Below are 14003 nucleotides of genomic sequence, written 5' to 3'. Positions count from 1 at the left end.
GAATTATTTATATTTACCAGGCTTCCTTATCATTTCCTACACATCTACCAAAGTTATCATAATAGAAGAAACTGCCAACTACTTTATCTCTTAGAAGGTGTACAAGTACACTTAACTCCCACAACTGCAAGTACACTGCACTACGGTTACTAAAGAGGAAAATTCTTAGAGGGTCCTCAACCTTTCAAGCATCCCACATTCACTTCTCAATCGCACCTTCCAAATCTCATGTACATGTAATTAGAACCCTCCTCTCACCCACCGACTCGATTAGATTTTGAAAAAGTTTTTCTCTTCATTTTCTTTACTCTTCATCAACGCACACTCGATCAAAAGATGCTGAAAAAAAGCATCGACGCCAAAGTTCGCCCTCTCGCCAACGTCAGTCTTGAAAGAGCAAGTCTTCTCGGCGCTGCTCGCATCTACATCAGCAAAGACTCCCTCATCTCACTAACGGGCGGTCTCGAGAGTGGCCGTCTATGCACTGTTGAGAGCCTCCAAACAGACGACACCTCTGGCGATGGGTCTGCAGCAGATGCAGAGACTGCCAAACGGAGGGGAGCGTCGCTATGGGTTCTCCCCGAAAAGAATATTAGCCCAAATGTTGTCATGATGACAAGAGCGTTTCAAGAGGCAACGGGCTTCAAGCTCGGAGACGTCGTCAGGATTACTCTTGCAGAGCCTGCTGTGATTCCAGATGCAGAAGAAGTCGTGGTTCAAGATGCCGCCAGTGAGGCAGATCAGCAAAAAGATGGTGCCGCGGATTCAAAACATCCCCCGTCTTGGGAGTTTTCCGTCAGCGTCTCCCTCGACCGTGCAGAACAAGTGTTTCCCGGCATGGTGCTCGAGGGTGTCAATATCAACAAGCTGCGCCGAACGTTCAAAGTCATATCTGTCAATGGACAGTCTAACAACCTAGCCCGCTTCAAGCTCTCCTCGTCAACAGTACGGATTGTCCAGCCCGGAGGTGACAAAGATACCCCTGAGGATGCGCAAGTGGCTACTACATCTGGTCCATTGGCTGTCACGGGAGTCCCAGGTTTATCATCTCAAGTCAACACCATCAACCAGTTTCTCAGGGGCTTTGGCCGACCTTTCTGGATACAAAATGAGCGCGAATCTTGCGGCTTCGTCATTCACGGTGGCCACGGCACTGGCAAGACTTTCATTCTGCAGCGCATCGCAGCCACCAATTGGGGTCGGGTTCATTGGATCAGGCCTTCAGATAAGTTGTCGTCTATCAGGGAGACATTTAAACAGGCTCAGTCTCAGCAGCCAAGCCTTCTCTTCATCGACGGTCTCGAGGATATTCTCGCCAAAGATCGCTCTAATCGTGATACTGTCATTGAAGCTCTTGGCGATGAGCTTGACAATCTCTCTGCGGCGGCCTCTACTGCCAATGCTTTGCCCCGGGTTGTAGTCATTGCTACATGTCTAGATTATTTGGCTGATGTCCCGGCCAAACTTCAGAAACGTTCACGTTTCCGCGAGAATGTTGCTTTGCCTATCCCTCGCGCAACGGAGCGTCTCGAGATCTTACGCTTTTTCAACCCTCCTCTGCAAGTTGAAGAGAAGGAGTCTTGTCTCGTCAGCCTGGCATCCAAGACTCACGCATACAATGGAGACGATCTCGCAAATCTGGTCCTAAATGCAAAGAAAATTCTCGGCAACAGGCTCGACGAGGAGACTGCTGCTGCTCAAAATCTCGGCTCTGGTGCTACAGAAGAGATATCTCAAGAGACACAGCAACCAAAAGAACACTATCTTACCTCTCAAGACATGGAACAAGCTCTGCGTATCACTCGTCCCACTGCTATGCATGACATAAACCTGAAGCCACCCACCATTCACTGGCAAGATGTTGGTGGCCAAGAATCCCTCAAAAAGGTTCTATCTCGTATGATCAAAAACACAAAGGTGTGTAACGCCATTCTACACCCATTATTCATCCCACCTTCGCAAGTCGTTGCTGACCGTCGTATTAGGATACCAATCCCACTTCTCGCCACGTTCTGCGTCAGCCTCCAAAGGGCCTCCTTCTGTATGGCCCTCCTGGCTGCTCCAAGACTCTGTCTGCCCAGGCCATGGCTACTGAATCTTCCTTCAACTTCTTCGCTGTCAAGGGTGCTGAGCTTCTCAACATGTACGTCGGTGAATCTGAGCGTGCCGTGCGTACGCTTTTCGAACGCGCGCGTGCTGCCGCCCCTTCCATCATCTTTTTTGATGAAATTGATTCCATTGGTGGTTCTCGGACTGGAGGCAACGGCGCCGCTGCTGCTGCCAGGAGCACAGGCTCCGTGAATATGCTCACCACTCTCCTTACTGAGATGGACGGCTTCGAGTCTCTCACAGGCGTTCTGGTCCTCGCTGCAACTAACCGGCCTGAGGCTATGGACCCAGCCCTCCTCCGTCCTGGCCGCTTCGACCAAATTCTCTATGTGGGACCCCCTGACCTCTCTGCTCGAGAAGCCGTCTTCGGCGTGCATCTTCGGGGCCTAGCCCTTTCACCAGACGTCGATATCCCGGAACTGGCCCGCGTCACAGATGGCTATTCAGGAGCTGAGATCAAGGCCATCTGCAACGAGGCTGGTTTGGCTGTGCTTGATAGGTGCGACGAAGACGAAACGGGTACCGAGAAGATGGAGATTACGATGGCAGATTTGGTGGCTGCGGTAGAAAAGACTCCCAGAAACATTACGGCCATGATGATTTCAGGCTACGAAATGTGGTCAAGGCAATTTAAACGACTATGATGATATGGAAACGGAAAACTAATAGACTCAAGAGAAAACACCAAATCAAGGGTGAACAGGGGTAAGGGATACAACGGACATAGACATTTTTTAAGATATTGCATTACCGTTCTCCAACATCAACAGCATCGCATCAAAGAAAATTTCACTGGAAGCTCACACATTTTCACGGCCCATTTGATTCATCAAATGGCATTGCACCGTCTACATCTTCTCTTTATGCCACTGTTTTGGTGTGACTCGCTTTGTTTCATGTTCCCTCTTATGGCTAAGAAGGAGTACATTATATTGTTAAGTATGTTAGATATGATACAAATCAAGCGCGAAGCTTGAAACTCCGCCTCCTGCACTCCTGGATCCCAGAGTCAAACTTCTTTCCTTGGGACGTGTTTTTTATCTTCTTCTTTCGCATGTCTTTCCGATCTTTGTCCCTATAAAGTCCTTCCTCCACTATGTCGATTCTATTTCTGAAAAAGGGGGTTTGCCGCCGCCGTCGTTGCATCTCCAACAGTGACGGCCCAGTGAGCCGTATCATCATTCCAAAGATAACGAGAAAAAACCAAAAACAATATGATGTGGCCGATGACCAACCCAGGGATGAAATAAAGGGAATAATCCTAACGCCGCCTTGTTGCCTACCCGCCGCCATCTTCCCCGTTTTACGAGGACCAACCCTTGGACACAGAGTAATCCATCTGCTCTTTACATTGTCATGGCCGAAAGAAAAATTATGATGCAATAAGAACAGGATCAAGTGAAGAGAAATGAAGAGAGGGTATAATGCCGTACACCACTGCAACCAAAAACAAGTCCCCTCCTTTACGAGTCATCGTCGGATCGAGAGGGACCGCCTGACCTCAGAGCTGGTGACAGGCTAATTGCAATCTTCCTGGGTGTGACGTTACTGCCCCCGTTGGTGAAGCTCGACTTGCGTCTTCGGGTGAGGCCCGGTGTAATTGACGAGTTGGATTCCGTAGAACTGCTATTGCGTCGCTTGCTATGCATCAGCTTGCCTAGCTCGTCATCATCTTCCTCATCTTCCTCTCGTCTGCGTTTTTCAGAGAGACGTTCGGGCGGCGGCACGTTAGCCGAGAGGTTCGACCGTGGGCTGAAATCGGCATTATCATCGCCATCGTCTTTGGACTGGTCATCGGTATCGTTGTCTAAACCATCTTCGCCATCTTCCTCATCCGAGGCATAGTCAACTAGAGGCTTCCCCGAAGACGACCCGCCGTTCTCAGATAACCTATCTCCTGAGCCGTGGTCTTCCCCTTCATCTTCAGGGTCAGAAGCGTCCCAGTACTCCTCTTCACGTAAATCAATGGGTAGATGCTCCATCATTCTGACGTTGGGCGGTCTCCTCGTCACATCGTCGTCTGTATCGGCGAAATAGTCCATGTTGGTTGTGTAGCCCTCTGTCTGGTCGTAGCGCGTGATCAGATCTTGGCAAGGCGGTATGTGGCTAACGAGAAGCAAGTTCTCTCGATGGTCGGCCACAAGTTGCTTGACCATGTCTCTCAGGTACTCCTTCTTGACAAAGTCAAAGAGTTCGGTGCAAGCGGCACTGACAAGATTGTCTCGCGGCACAGTCTCTACCAGAACCTCAAGAATAGGACCCAAGACATCGTTCTCGATGAGATTCTTGACATACAGCTCCTCCTGGAGGCCAACAATTAGTCGGAAGAATCGAATCGAAACCAGTTGCAGGTATTTGTCTCGACACTTGAGCAGCTGGACGATGCGTGCGGCAAGGTTATGCATGATGAAAAAGTATCTGCTGAACCGATGGTGTTGGCGGATAAAGAAGCCAAGCACTTCCACCAGGCATGAGAACATAGCAGCCTCCTGAACAGTAAAGTCCAGATGAGAACGGGTGTCCAGCTCGATAAGAGGCCTGAACAGCTTGAGAGCCGAGGACTCGTAGAAGCGGGTTAGGAAGTGCTCATGCTGAGGATCAATAGGCAACTGCATCCTTGCCCTGGCAGCCAATTCGGCGGCTTGCTGCTTGTTGCCGCCGCCGTTAGCATTGTTATTAGCCGCTGCTTCATTGACCGCTGCTGGGCCTCCTCCCTGGTCCAGAATGACTCTGAGAGCATCTGAAATTTGTGTCTTGACTCCCAAGTCAACTTCGACCAGAAGAAGATCGATGAGAGAATCCAATAGTGATGAGGTCCCTTCGTGCATCTGTCGAAAAATGGTTTGACGGATAAGCGTTGGGTCATGGTCAATGATGGATATCAGAATGTCCGTGGCCCCGACGCGCACGGCAACGTCAACATGTCTTAGGCCGTAGTAGATGACGCGGAGCAGGCCATGGTTAAGGAAGTTGATGTACAGGGATTGGCGCGCAGGGGCTTGGATAGTCTTGGCAATTGCGCAGCATTGCTGGATAAACAAGACGGCCTCCTTCCGCTTCCTTGTGTCGGGGTAGTGGGCAGAAAAGATGCCAAAGAGGTTCATGAGGAATGTTGGGTTTGTCTGTAGGTGCTGGACGATTTCAACTTGGTTAAAGAATATGAGGGAGCTGAGCACGGAGAAGGTAGGGTCATCAAGAATTCTGGCCAGAACAACATCCTTGAGGTATTGAAGGCGATATGTCTGGTGGATCTTGCGGCGGACTATATCGTCATTTATGGGGACAACTTCTTTGTAATGTCCTTGATTGCTGAGCCAGTGTCGATGGTTGGCCTTGTGGCTGGGGAAGTCGGGGTCGTATTCCAGAGCACCGACAACTCCCAGGAGGCACTCGTCGGATACGGCGTGCTCAATGATAGATGTGTCGTTGAGAAGCAGGATGCTCTTCATGATGTTGCACAAGCGGTGCAGGTCGGGGAGGCTCTCCAAGTCTTCGGCGATCTCTACCAGAGGGATAAGCTTGCTGATATAGTCATCGGCCACAATAAACTTGGTAACAGCTTCGCGGCCGGTAGCAGTAGCGCTCATAACCCTAATGCTAGTCTCAATTTCCACCAGGTTGCCCAGCTCGGCAGTGGGAAGGTTAACGGGCGCGAGCGTTTCAATAGCGAGATCATCAGACAAATTGTCGTCTGATAAAGCGTTAGCTTCTGGTTTTATACGCGTCATCAACAACGAAACGATCAATCCTTACCTACACCAGCATTCTGCTGGAACTGCTGCTGGACGGAATTGACAAAGCGCCTTAACCACCACATATCATTAGCCAATGCTCAATCGATGCTATACTAAGAGAGATAGTCTTCGATGCTTCGAGAGTCGCAATGGATAAGGATCGACAAGGGCAAGAGGGAGGGGAATAAGGGGGTAGGAAGAGGTTGAGACAAACCAGATCATGGCACACCCCTCGGCCTCTTGGAAACTCAGGGCCATATCAACACCACTTCCTGGCTCCTGCCATACGATGAGCGTTTCTGTTGCGCCTCATTAGTCAAACGTCACCACAAACTAAGAGAGATGGAGGGATTTTGTGTATGAAGGATTAAGAAAGATGAAGAGGGGAACAAAGTATAAATAAAAGGCGCTAGGAACGGTATAGATAATTCAAGATAGGGAGAGGGAAAGGGAAAGAGCAAGAGGGGTCGGTGAGAGCTTACCTTGTTGCTTTTGAAATCCATCTTGTTTCTGGATTGTCGTCTCCAGAAGAAGTCGCTCAGGTTGGTCTTCGGACTCTACAATGACTTTTGGATCTTTGTTGCCATCTTCGGTCTACATTGTACGTCGAACGCATGACACAATTAGCAACCAGAGCGACAATGACGGGGGGTGAATACGCGTATCCCTTGAATGGGCCACTCGCTTGCAGTGCCAAGATGAGTCAAGGAGGGGAGAGAGAGCGCGAGAGCCAAAGCAAGACCAGGTCAGGCCAAGGTAAACTCAGCCCAATCAAGCCCAGCCGATCCCATTCCTGCTAAACAATGCGTGGAAAGGAAAGTCGCCGGAAGGGAAAAGACAAGTTTAAAAACGGTGGGAGTGGGGAACAGAAGCGAAACTACAATGCGCGAGGCGAGACAAGAGACAAGACAAGGGTAGCAGAAGACACGCAAAGAAGACGCAAACATACCGTCGCAAACTTGGCGGTGCAGAAGCCCGTTCCGCGATCAAACCAGTCATTGTTGCGCAGCTCATAGACCTTGACGCGCTTCTTGTCCTGATGAGGCACCGGCTGTGCCATCATCAAGGACTGGGGATCGTCCCCCGTGACGAGTTGGCTACCGTAGCCCACCAGATCGGGCGCGAGGTCGAGATGCTGCTGCAGGGACAGCTCCGGCGTCTCGGGCTGGTCGAGGATTGTAAGCGCCGCCACGGTGCCTTGCGTAACTGCGCCCCGCAAAGAAGGGCGCGCGCGAAGCTATTCGGAATGGCAGGCCGGCCGTTCGCGGTTCGAACAAGGAACGAGGATCGGGATCGAGGGCGATGGAGTCGTTGGGCCTGTCGGTGATGTGACTTGGGGTGGGTAGTTGGGGGATGCGGGCGGGAGCGATGTGGCGTTTCGATATCGGGCGGACGACTTTTTTTGCGTATGGCTCAGTGCGCATGCAAACACGACAAGGCGCGACACACAGATGCAGCGCTCGGCGGTTCTTGTTCGCCCTGGATGCTTCTGGAAATCTTCTCTTTTGCTTCTTGGGCTTCCTTTTTTCGTCGGGCAGGCGATGCGGATGGAGCACCACCGCACAAAGGACCAGCGAAACGGTTCTGCGCGACCGGGGCAGGCGGCAGAGAGGCGTCAGACCAAGGGCCTCGGTGACGGAATATCTCGGGAGGCGGGCACGCGCGACCAGAGACGCAGCGAGTCTGGAGGGAAGCGAAAGTGCGCGCGCGGCGCAGCGGGCAGGAAGCCTTTATTCTGATGGTCGGAGACGGTGACTTGAAGGCTGGATGCTTGCCGACATCTGGAGTCGTGAGAAATTCGGGGATAGTTGGAAGCGGGAAAAGCGCGTGACCACGGGCGGCGTCTTTGTTGGCGGCGGTGGAGCAAAAAAGGCACTGAGCCTCTAGTGCTGCCTCTGGGCCTCTGACATCGGGGGGCCTCTGCTGCTTTTAGCGCATGGCGGCCGTCCCAGCGTCTGTTTTGGGGGAGGGCCCTGCTGTGCCACTGCCTAGAGCTGCCGCCTGGGCGAACTGACGGGACGCCTGTGCTCAACTTTCATGCGCTGGGCTTTGCCGCCTGTTGGCTTTAGCGCCTTGCCGAGCGGAATTTTCCTGCCTCTGCCGGGGGGTTCAGTTGTTGGGTTGAGACAACGTTGGACTCCCGATAACTGTTGACCCAGCGGTTTGGCCTCGCTCCAATGGGGACTACGGGTACATCGTGCGTGGAGCACATGTACCTTGTTTTGGGCATCGGCATTATGTGCCCGCATGTACCGCCAACAGAACAGCCATGTACGTAGCAGTCGTGCCGATGGAGCTGCTCGACAGCGCATGCAGTATGATGAGCCCGTCTTGCATTGATCTCTACTACTGCAGCCTTCTAGGCCGTTACGATATCAAAGTGGTGGAAAGCAAAAAGAAGAGCACTAGAAAGCCGTTTGACTTTGCGGCATTGGATGCTACCCAAGGTAAAACAGACGGCTAAGACTTGTGCTAACGCATCGACCAGGGTCATGCATGTATGTACTCTCGTACCTTATTTTCGTCTCTCATTCTCCATGCTCTGCCTGTGTTTGAGCTCGGTATCGCACTTTCATCCTAAATGCCCTCCCATTCCATGTCTACAAGCTGCAATAGGCGGCACAAAATGACGCATCAATTCATTCAATATGGCATTCCCATTTTGTTTCCCTCTCTGTCGCCCCCTTTTTTTTTTCTTGATTTTTTCGCCTCCCGGAAGCCTAAGGCGTCAATAGTACGTAGTAGCATTACGTGCTAACAATTTTCGAAGCCCAAGCACGCCACTGTGGCACGTGACATTTCGTCAGGCCGCCCACGCCCACAACGCACAGACCAAACCACCGGCTTCCCCCAAAATCCCCATACTAAATTCCCCATTCCCACATATTCCCACATCGCATAACCCGATCCTCGGCAGCGGGCCTCGCCTCGTGTTGCACGATCAACGCTGATGAGATGTGCCGATTCGATTTTCGCATCGTGACTCGCAGTTGCCGATGGCTACAAAAATAGAAAGAACAAGAGCCGATCGGGGAGGACTAAGAAGGTATCGCACCCAGTCCAATCTGATTCTTTTCAGCCATCCGTCAAGCCATCCATCCATCATCTCGGATCCCGCAAACTACATGTAAGTCTATCGAATTTTCCGCTGATCAGTCACTTTTTCTCTTTTGTTTATATTAATTTCCGGCTGTCATGATTCAATAATGCATGAAATGTCGCCCTGGATGCATGTTCACCATGCATGCCCTGTCTTTGCTCTTTCGAAGCGTCACATCGAAAGTCTTGCCCAGGGTACCATCAATCCATCTTTACCCAACCTTGCGTTTACCGCAGCCACTAATTCGTCGTCAGTTAAATTAAAAAATATGCTTAGAGCCTGGCATCCTCGAAACCCAATCGCCCGTCTTTGACGTTGGGGCCAAGCGTTAGCAGCAACGGGGGCCTGATTCGCCACAGCCGATGGCACCTCAGCCGCCACTTTTTGAATCACGGGCCCCTGGTCCCTTTTTTTGGAACGCCTCTTCCGTTCGTTCCTTTTTCCGGGGCTACGGTACACTAACGTTAGAGCCGACTGTTAATCGATTCAGCTCGGCCAAGTCGCCTAAAAGTTACGCTGTTTTGGCGAGCTGCCGCTGTCATCCCTTGGGCCAACGTTAACTACACAAAGAGCTGGGCACTGCGCAGGATAGGTCATTATCCAGCTGGCTGTTTCATCAACTGGCAGCTTCCACGTTGAGTTGTAACTGCTCCCCAAACATCCTGCTCAATGACTCCTTACATGACGGCATGTCATTGGCGCCGTTTCCTTTGTGCTTATTTGAGCCTCCCTTGCAGCCCTCAGCCTCGAGTCGAGCACGCTACACTCATGACCGCTCTTTCAAGAGATGCCGCGTTGTCAGGCAGTAGTACTCGCATGTCTCGGTTCAGGTTGATCTCGACAAAGTGATCAAATTGCTTTTCGCGCTTCAGTTCTATTCTTGCAATGTCTAGGTAATGGTACAGCCCTGCCCTGCAGCCGCTACCACATTATCGCCTACTGTCTCGTCCTGTGAACATTTTCTGGTGAGATTCAAAGTACATTACGACGGTGCAATAGCCGACCCAAACCAACCACGAAGGCAACCTTGTGTCATTCCTTCTGGCCGGACCCGGGATAACTACACCTCTCAATCCAGATGTCGTGAGATGGCCAGGAACCCGAAAACTACAGGGTAGATGGATGCAAAACGAAGTACAACTTGTGATTTTCCACAGAGCAACGAGAATAACGCCAAGTGGTAGCCCTGGATTACTCTCCTTGGTCAATTCAGAGTAGACTACCATATGTTTTCTACTTCATGATATCAACCAGTGCTACTCGTCAGTCTGCTCAGCCATTCCAGCCTCAGGATGGGCTAGAAGCCAAAGCAATAGCTAAAGCAAACCAGTGAGGTCTCATCAGTCTGCCTTATTCAGCTCCGACTCCTCAGCCTGGCTGCCTTGCCTCGCTTCGTACTGGCCAACCAATAAGTCGAGGGCGCTCATTCTCACCGTTTTTGTCTTATCTGGCTGTCCTGTACTGTGAAAGAATATGGAGCAACAAACTTAGCAGAGTGCGCCATCATGCATGTCTCTGATGGCATAAGCCATTGGGCTTGGAGAGACAGTTAGGTCTGCCCAAGTATGGAGCACTGCCATTTGGACAGCCTGACTGCCATGTCGCCATATCTTGTTGACCAGTCGACAAGCCTCTTGCCTCTCAGTGGTGCCCGCCAGTCAAGCAGTTGGTCGGGTTACTCAAAACGTGGCTTCCGCGAGGAATAGGAGGACGCTTCACCACTCAACGCAAATAGATTTGAGCCACCATGCAGCCACGCTCATACCGCACGCTCATACCGCGCTCAAAGTATGGACATATACTCCATTAGCGGGACAGGAGGGGCTTCTCGTCATGCTCTTGATTGATCCCTGATCAGCGTAGAGCATGCAGTACCATCAACCGGTGTGAAAGACCCTGGCATCGTTTACATAGGGCCAGCACGTTAGCGTGGCCACGTCTTCAGGTTCTTGACTATCAACGGTGACGGTATGTCCAAGGGGGTCATGTTCAATACGCATAGCCGTGGGTCAAAGTACTATACATGCATCGCTTCGAGTCCGTACTGGGTCGTTAGTCTATGCAGTCGAGTGTTATTGCAACCAAAGCGGTAACTTGGAGGCGTTCGCCTTGTGCGCTGGACCGAGGCCCTGGCCCGCAACCGTGGTCGATGCGGACCTCAATACCAGATGGAGAGCTGTGTGCCACCAAAGGAGGCCTAGTATCTTCCCAGTACATGCAAACCCTTGAGGGAAGGGGGACTGGTTCCGGCATTGGAATGCATCCAACTAATACCTACTACCGCTGACACTACGTCTCTAGCATCACAGAGTTGGGGCTGAAAACGAGGGACGACAGAAATTTCATGGGTCCTACGGATCCTGGCTTATCTTGTGCGAGCCTTGTCTTGCAAGATGTATGCTATTGAGGTGATACTGATATCAGGTCAATGCGTGTAGGCTCACACTATCTTGCCGGCCTTATCTCTCATTCCTTGCTCGTACAGGTCCCGAGATAACATGCTCGAGCCTGTGCAACAGCTTGATCCGGATAGCCGTTCAACTCTGGCATATGCATAATACATGCATGACAGGAACATTGGCAGTGTTGGAAATCCGGACACTACTCCGTACCCCCACGTCGTTTCCCAAGCTCTATGTGTGTACTGGAATGCCCAGCAGGCAAGACGGGATGAGAAGCTGCCCTATTGGCACGAGTACGAATAGCACCAACAGCTATTGGGTGCCCTGCTTACTTAGTAGCATTCGGGATTCGGCTATTGTATGATTATCGACTTGGCATCCGCATCGAGTTAATTGGAAATTAATGGCTCCTATCGAATTGGGAGCGAACAGAAAATTGAGAAAATTTCCGACTCCTCGGCCACCCGTGGGAGACAAATCACATCCATTGATGTGTGTATCAGCCAATCTTTCAAGCTGGTAGCTGCTCGAGTTTTCTCGTGCTAGCCTTTACAATTATCTTGGCTAGCAATGATTTACTATTAATATCCACCATGTTGCGAAATGGACCACTTTGTTGATGGCTTGGTTCCCAGCGGCACGGCAGCTACCGTCCCGTAAACTGCTATGGAGCAAAGTCGGTCTGCAACATGTGGGATGCGAAAGTACTCGTAGTACAACTACAGCTACACACTCCGTATTCCGTACTCCGTGCATGATTTACCTCAAAGCCCGGCAAGAAGCGGGAGGCTCACTGCGGTCAGACGAATGTCTCGCTTCCGGCTAGGCAGATAGCCATGGTGGCGGTTGACAATGTTGACAGCTCAGTCATTTCGGCTTTCGACCAGAGGAACTGCCACGTTCCTGGTGGCGTTATGATAGAGGCTGCTGCCGGGAGTCTCCTAATCTCCACGTCCAATGATCTCACCATGATCCTCTGCCTTATCACAAACGAAGCGGCATCGCGGCACTTCCCTTTCCTGGTTCTCCTTCGCTTCTCAGCCCTTTGCTCCTGGCGTTGAAAGACCCGGTTTTTGCTGGCCGAGCCCACTGCGGACGCATTGAGCAGCGGGTTCCGATAGGAAGGCAATTGAAGGCCGGTGAACTATGTAACCGAGAGAGCGGCTACTTATCAGTGTATTGGAAAGCCCAACATTGACCGAGATCAGAGGGTTTCATGCTGTCTTGATCGAAACCAGAGCCGCCCTGGAGCTTCAGGATAATACACGCTCCCGTATTCCATATTCCGTATTCTTCATGCAAACCGTATGGTAGTATGAATTCGCTGGAGACGGCTTAAGCCACGGAGCTCGCGGCAAGCTCTCTCTGTTCTCTGACTTGTCCGGACTCTGTATGCATTCTATTTTAGCGTGCGTGCGGCTGGACTTTGGCGGCGCCATACCCGCCCGCCCAAAGTTGACAGGGATCAAGCACGTTCGCTGGCTTTCTTGAGTTCAGGCACTCCAAAGTTTGATGCCTCTCTTCTCCACCGAGCCGCTTTGCAGTTGGAGCGGGATCTCAGCCAAGCAAGCCTCCATGGAGCTCCCAGTAAGCGCCTAATGCTCTGGGCTACATGGTGAGTAGCACGGAGCAGCACTAGCAAGCCGCCCGGCATGACGACCATTTTTTTCAGGCACCAGGCCGCAGGAGAATTGGTTGGTGGCCAGCGCGCAAGTACTCGTACTTGGTAGCCCTTTGGATGGGGTCCGTGAGCAGAATACGAGATGGCGAGGAGCGTTTGCTGCAGGCGGTTCTGGGGCCTACCTTGCTTGGAGCCAGAGGGAGCAGCTTTTCGGCGTCACCATATCTGCTGCAGGCGTTGATTTGCTGAGAGCGGTGGAACTTGACGACAGAGGTGGCTGGCAGGCAATGCCAAATGGTGGTTGCTAAAGCCGAGTGGAGGGGAGAAGAACGGGCAAAGAGGGCGATAACGAGGCACGGACCTTATGCTCAATGGCGTCGACAGTCCAAACAGAGTTTCCGGTTCCTTGATCGCCGTGTTTCGTGTAAGGAGATGGTGGGCGAACTCGAGCGGTTTACCGAAACAAGTGCCTCGCAACTCCAAGACGGACAGAAGATAGGGGACCTCATTCGCCTCACTGTAACGTGGTCAGGCGAACTGTGGAGGTAGCATCATGCACTGCAGAGAAAGGTGGTAGTGGTGGCGGCGATGCTTTGTGCATGGAAATATTGATTTGTTCTGGTGGTGTTTGACAGGAAAAAGTCCCGTGCCTCGGTCATTCGACAACCCATTGCGCTGTACCATGGTAAGAGGTACCTGTACGGAGTTCATTTTACACAAGCGAGTGCATTATCTGCCTTGCTTGACCTCGACCTCGATTCTAGGCTCGTCTTGGATCAAATCAATGGTTCAAATGGAGTTGATTACATGGATGGAAGCATTGATCAAATTGCAGCTTTGGGGGTCCCACCGCTATCAGGTACCTGGTTGCCATCACTGCTAGTGGGATCGCATCGCCAGTTTTTACGCTTTGCGCGGAAGTATTTAGCGCACCATTTCTTGTTTAGTGCCTAGCCCAGCGGGCTGCCGCCGCCCCGAACGGTGGCAGTAACGGCATTAGGGCATGACTGATGGGCCGCCGGAGGGGCTCAGGCCGT

At 51.7% G+C, this 14003-nt stretch overlaps 3 protein-coding genes across 3 annotated transcripts; 2 read left to right on the top strand and 1 right to left on the bottom strand.

The window, feature by feature from the left end:
- Window positions 1-205: 205 nt before the first annotated feature.
- Window positions 206-2911, top strand: V8C40DRAFT_181578 (P-loop containing nucleoside triphosphate hydrolase protein). Its single transcript, XM_083211734.1, has 2 exons — window positions 206-1917; window positions 1986-2911. Exons 1-2 carry the CDS (start codon window positions 337-339, stop codon window positions 2751-2753), a joined length of 2349 nt encoding a protein of 782 aa, XP_083075815.1. The 5' UTR covers window positions 206-336; the 3' UTR covers window positions 2754-2911.
- A 576-nt stretch (window positions 2912-3487) lies between these two features.
- V8C40DRAFT_181569 (component of IIS longevity pathway SMK-1-domain-containing protein) lies at window positions 3488-7081 on the bottom strand. Its single transcript, XM_083211733.1, has 5 exons — window positions 6793-7081; window positions 6326-6437; window positions 6058-6142; window positions 5863-5912; window positions 3488-5800 (listed from the first exon to the last, which is right to left on the bottom strand). Exons 1-5 carry the CDS (start codon window positions 6904-6906, stop codon window positions 3573-3575), a joined length of 2589 nt encoding a protein of 862 aa, XP_083075814.1. The 5' UTR covers window positions 6907-7081; the 3' UTR covers window positions 3488-3572.
- A 3921-nt stretch (window positions 7082-11002) lies between these two features.
- Window positions 11003-11617, top strand: V8C40DRAFT_273884 (uncharacterized protein; the record flags this gene model as incomplete). The annotated part of the gene is made up of 4 exons (XM_083220546.1): window positions 11003-11186; window positions 11253-11315; window positions 11429-11528; window positions 11575-11617. The coding sequence occupies 4 exons, from the start codon at window positions 11003-11005 to the stop codon at window positions 11615-11617; spliced, it is 390 nt and encodes a 129-aa protein (XP_083075813.1).
- Window positions 11618-14003: the final 2386 nt, after the last annotated feature.

This window comes from Trichoderma camerunense, assembly GCF_050948025.1.
Source record: "Trichoderma camerunense strain CBS 138272 chromosome Unknown V8C40scaffold_5, whole genome shotgun sequence".
Lineage (NCBI taxonomy): Eukaryota > Fungi > Ascomycota > Sordariomycetes > Hypocreales > Hypocreaceae > Trichoderma > Trichoderma camerunense.
The sequence above is the reverse complement of the archived record's forward strand: the minus strand, read 5'-3'. Positions and strand labels throughout refer to the sequence as shown.

Excerpts from the sequence above, each read along its gene's own strand:
- V8C40DRAFT_181569 (XM_083211733.1), bottom strand. The coding sequence starts at position 6,906 with ATGATGGCACAGCCGGTGCCTCATCAGGACAAGAAGCGCGTCAAGGTC. Across the intron at positions 6,438-6,792 it reads GCACCGCCAAGTTTGCGACG|ACCGAAGATGGCAACAAAGA; the intron begins GTATGTTTGCGT and ends CGTACAATGTAG. Across the intron at positions 5,801-5,862 it reads CCAGCAGAATGCTGGTGTAG|ACGACAATTTGTCTGATGAT; the intron begins GTAAGGATTGAT and ends ACGCTTTATCAG.
- V8C40DRAFT_181578 (XM_083211734.1), top strand. The coding sequence starts at position 337 with ATGCTGAAAAAAAGCATCGACGCCAAAGTTCGCCCTCTCGCCAACGTC. Across the intron at positions 1,918-1,985 it reads GTATGATCAAAAACACAAAG|GATACCAATCCCACTTCTCG; the intron begins GTGTGTAACGCC and ends CCGTCGTATTAG.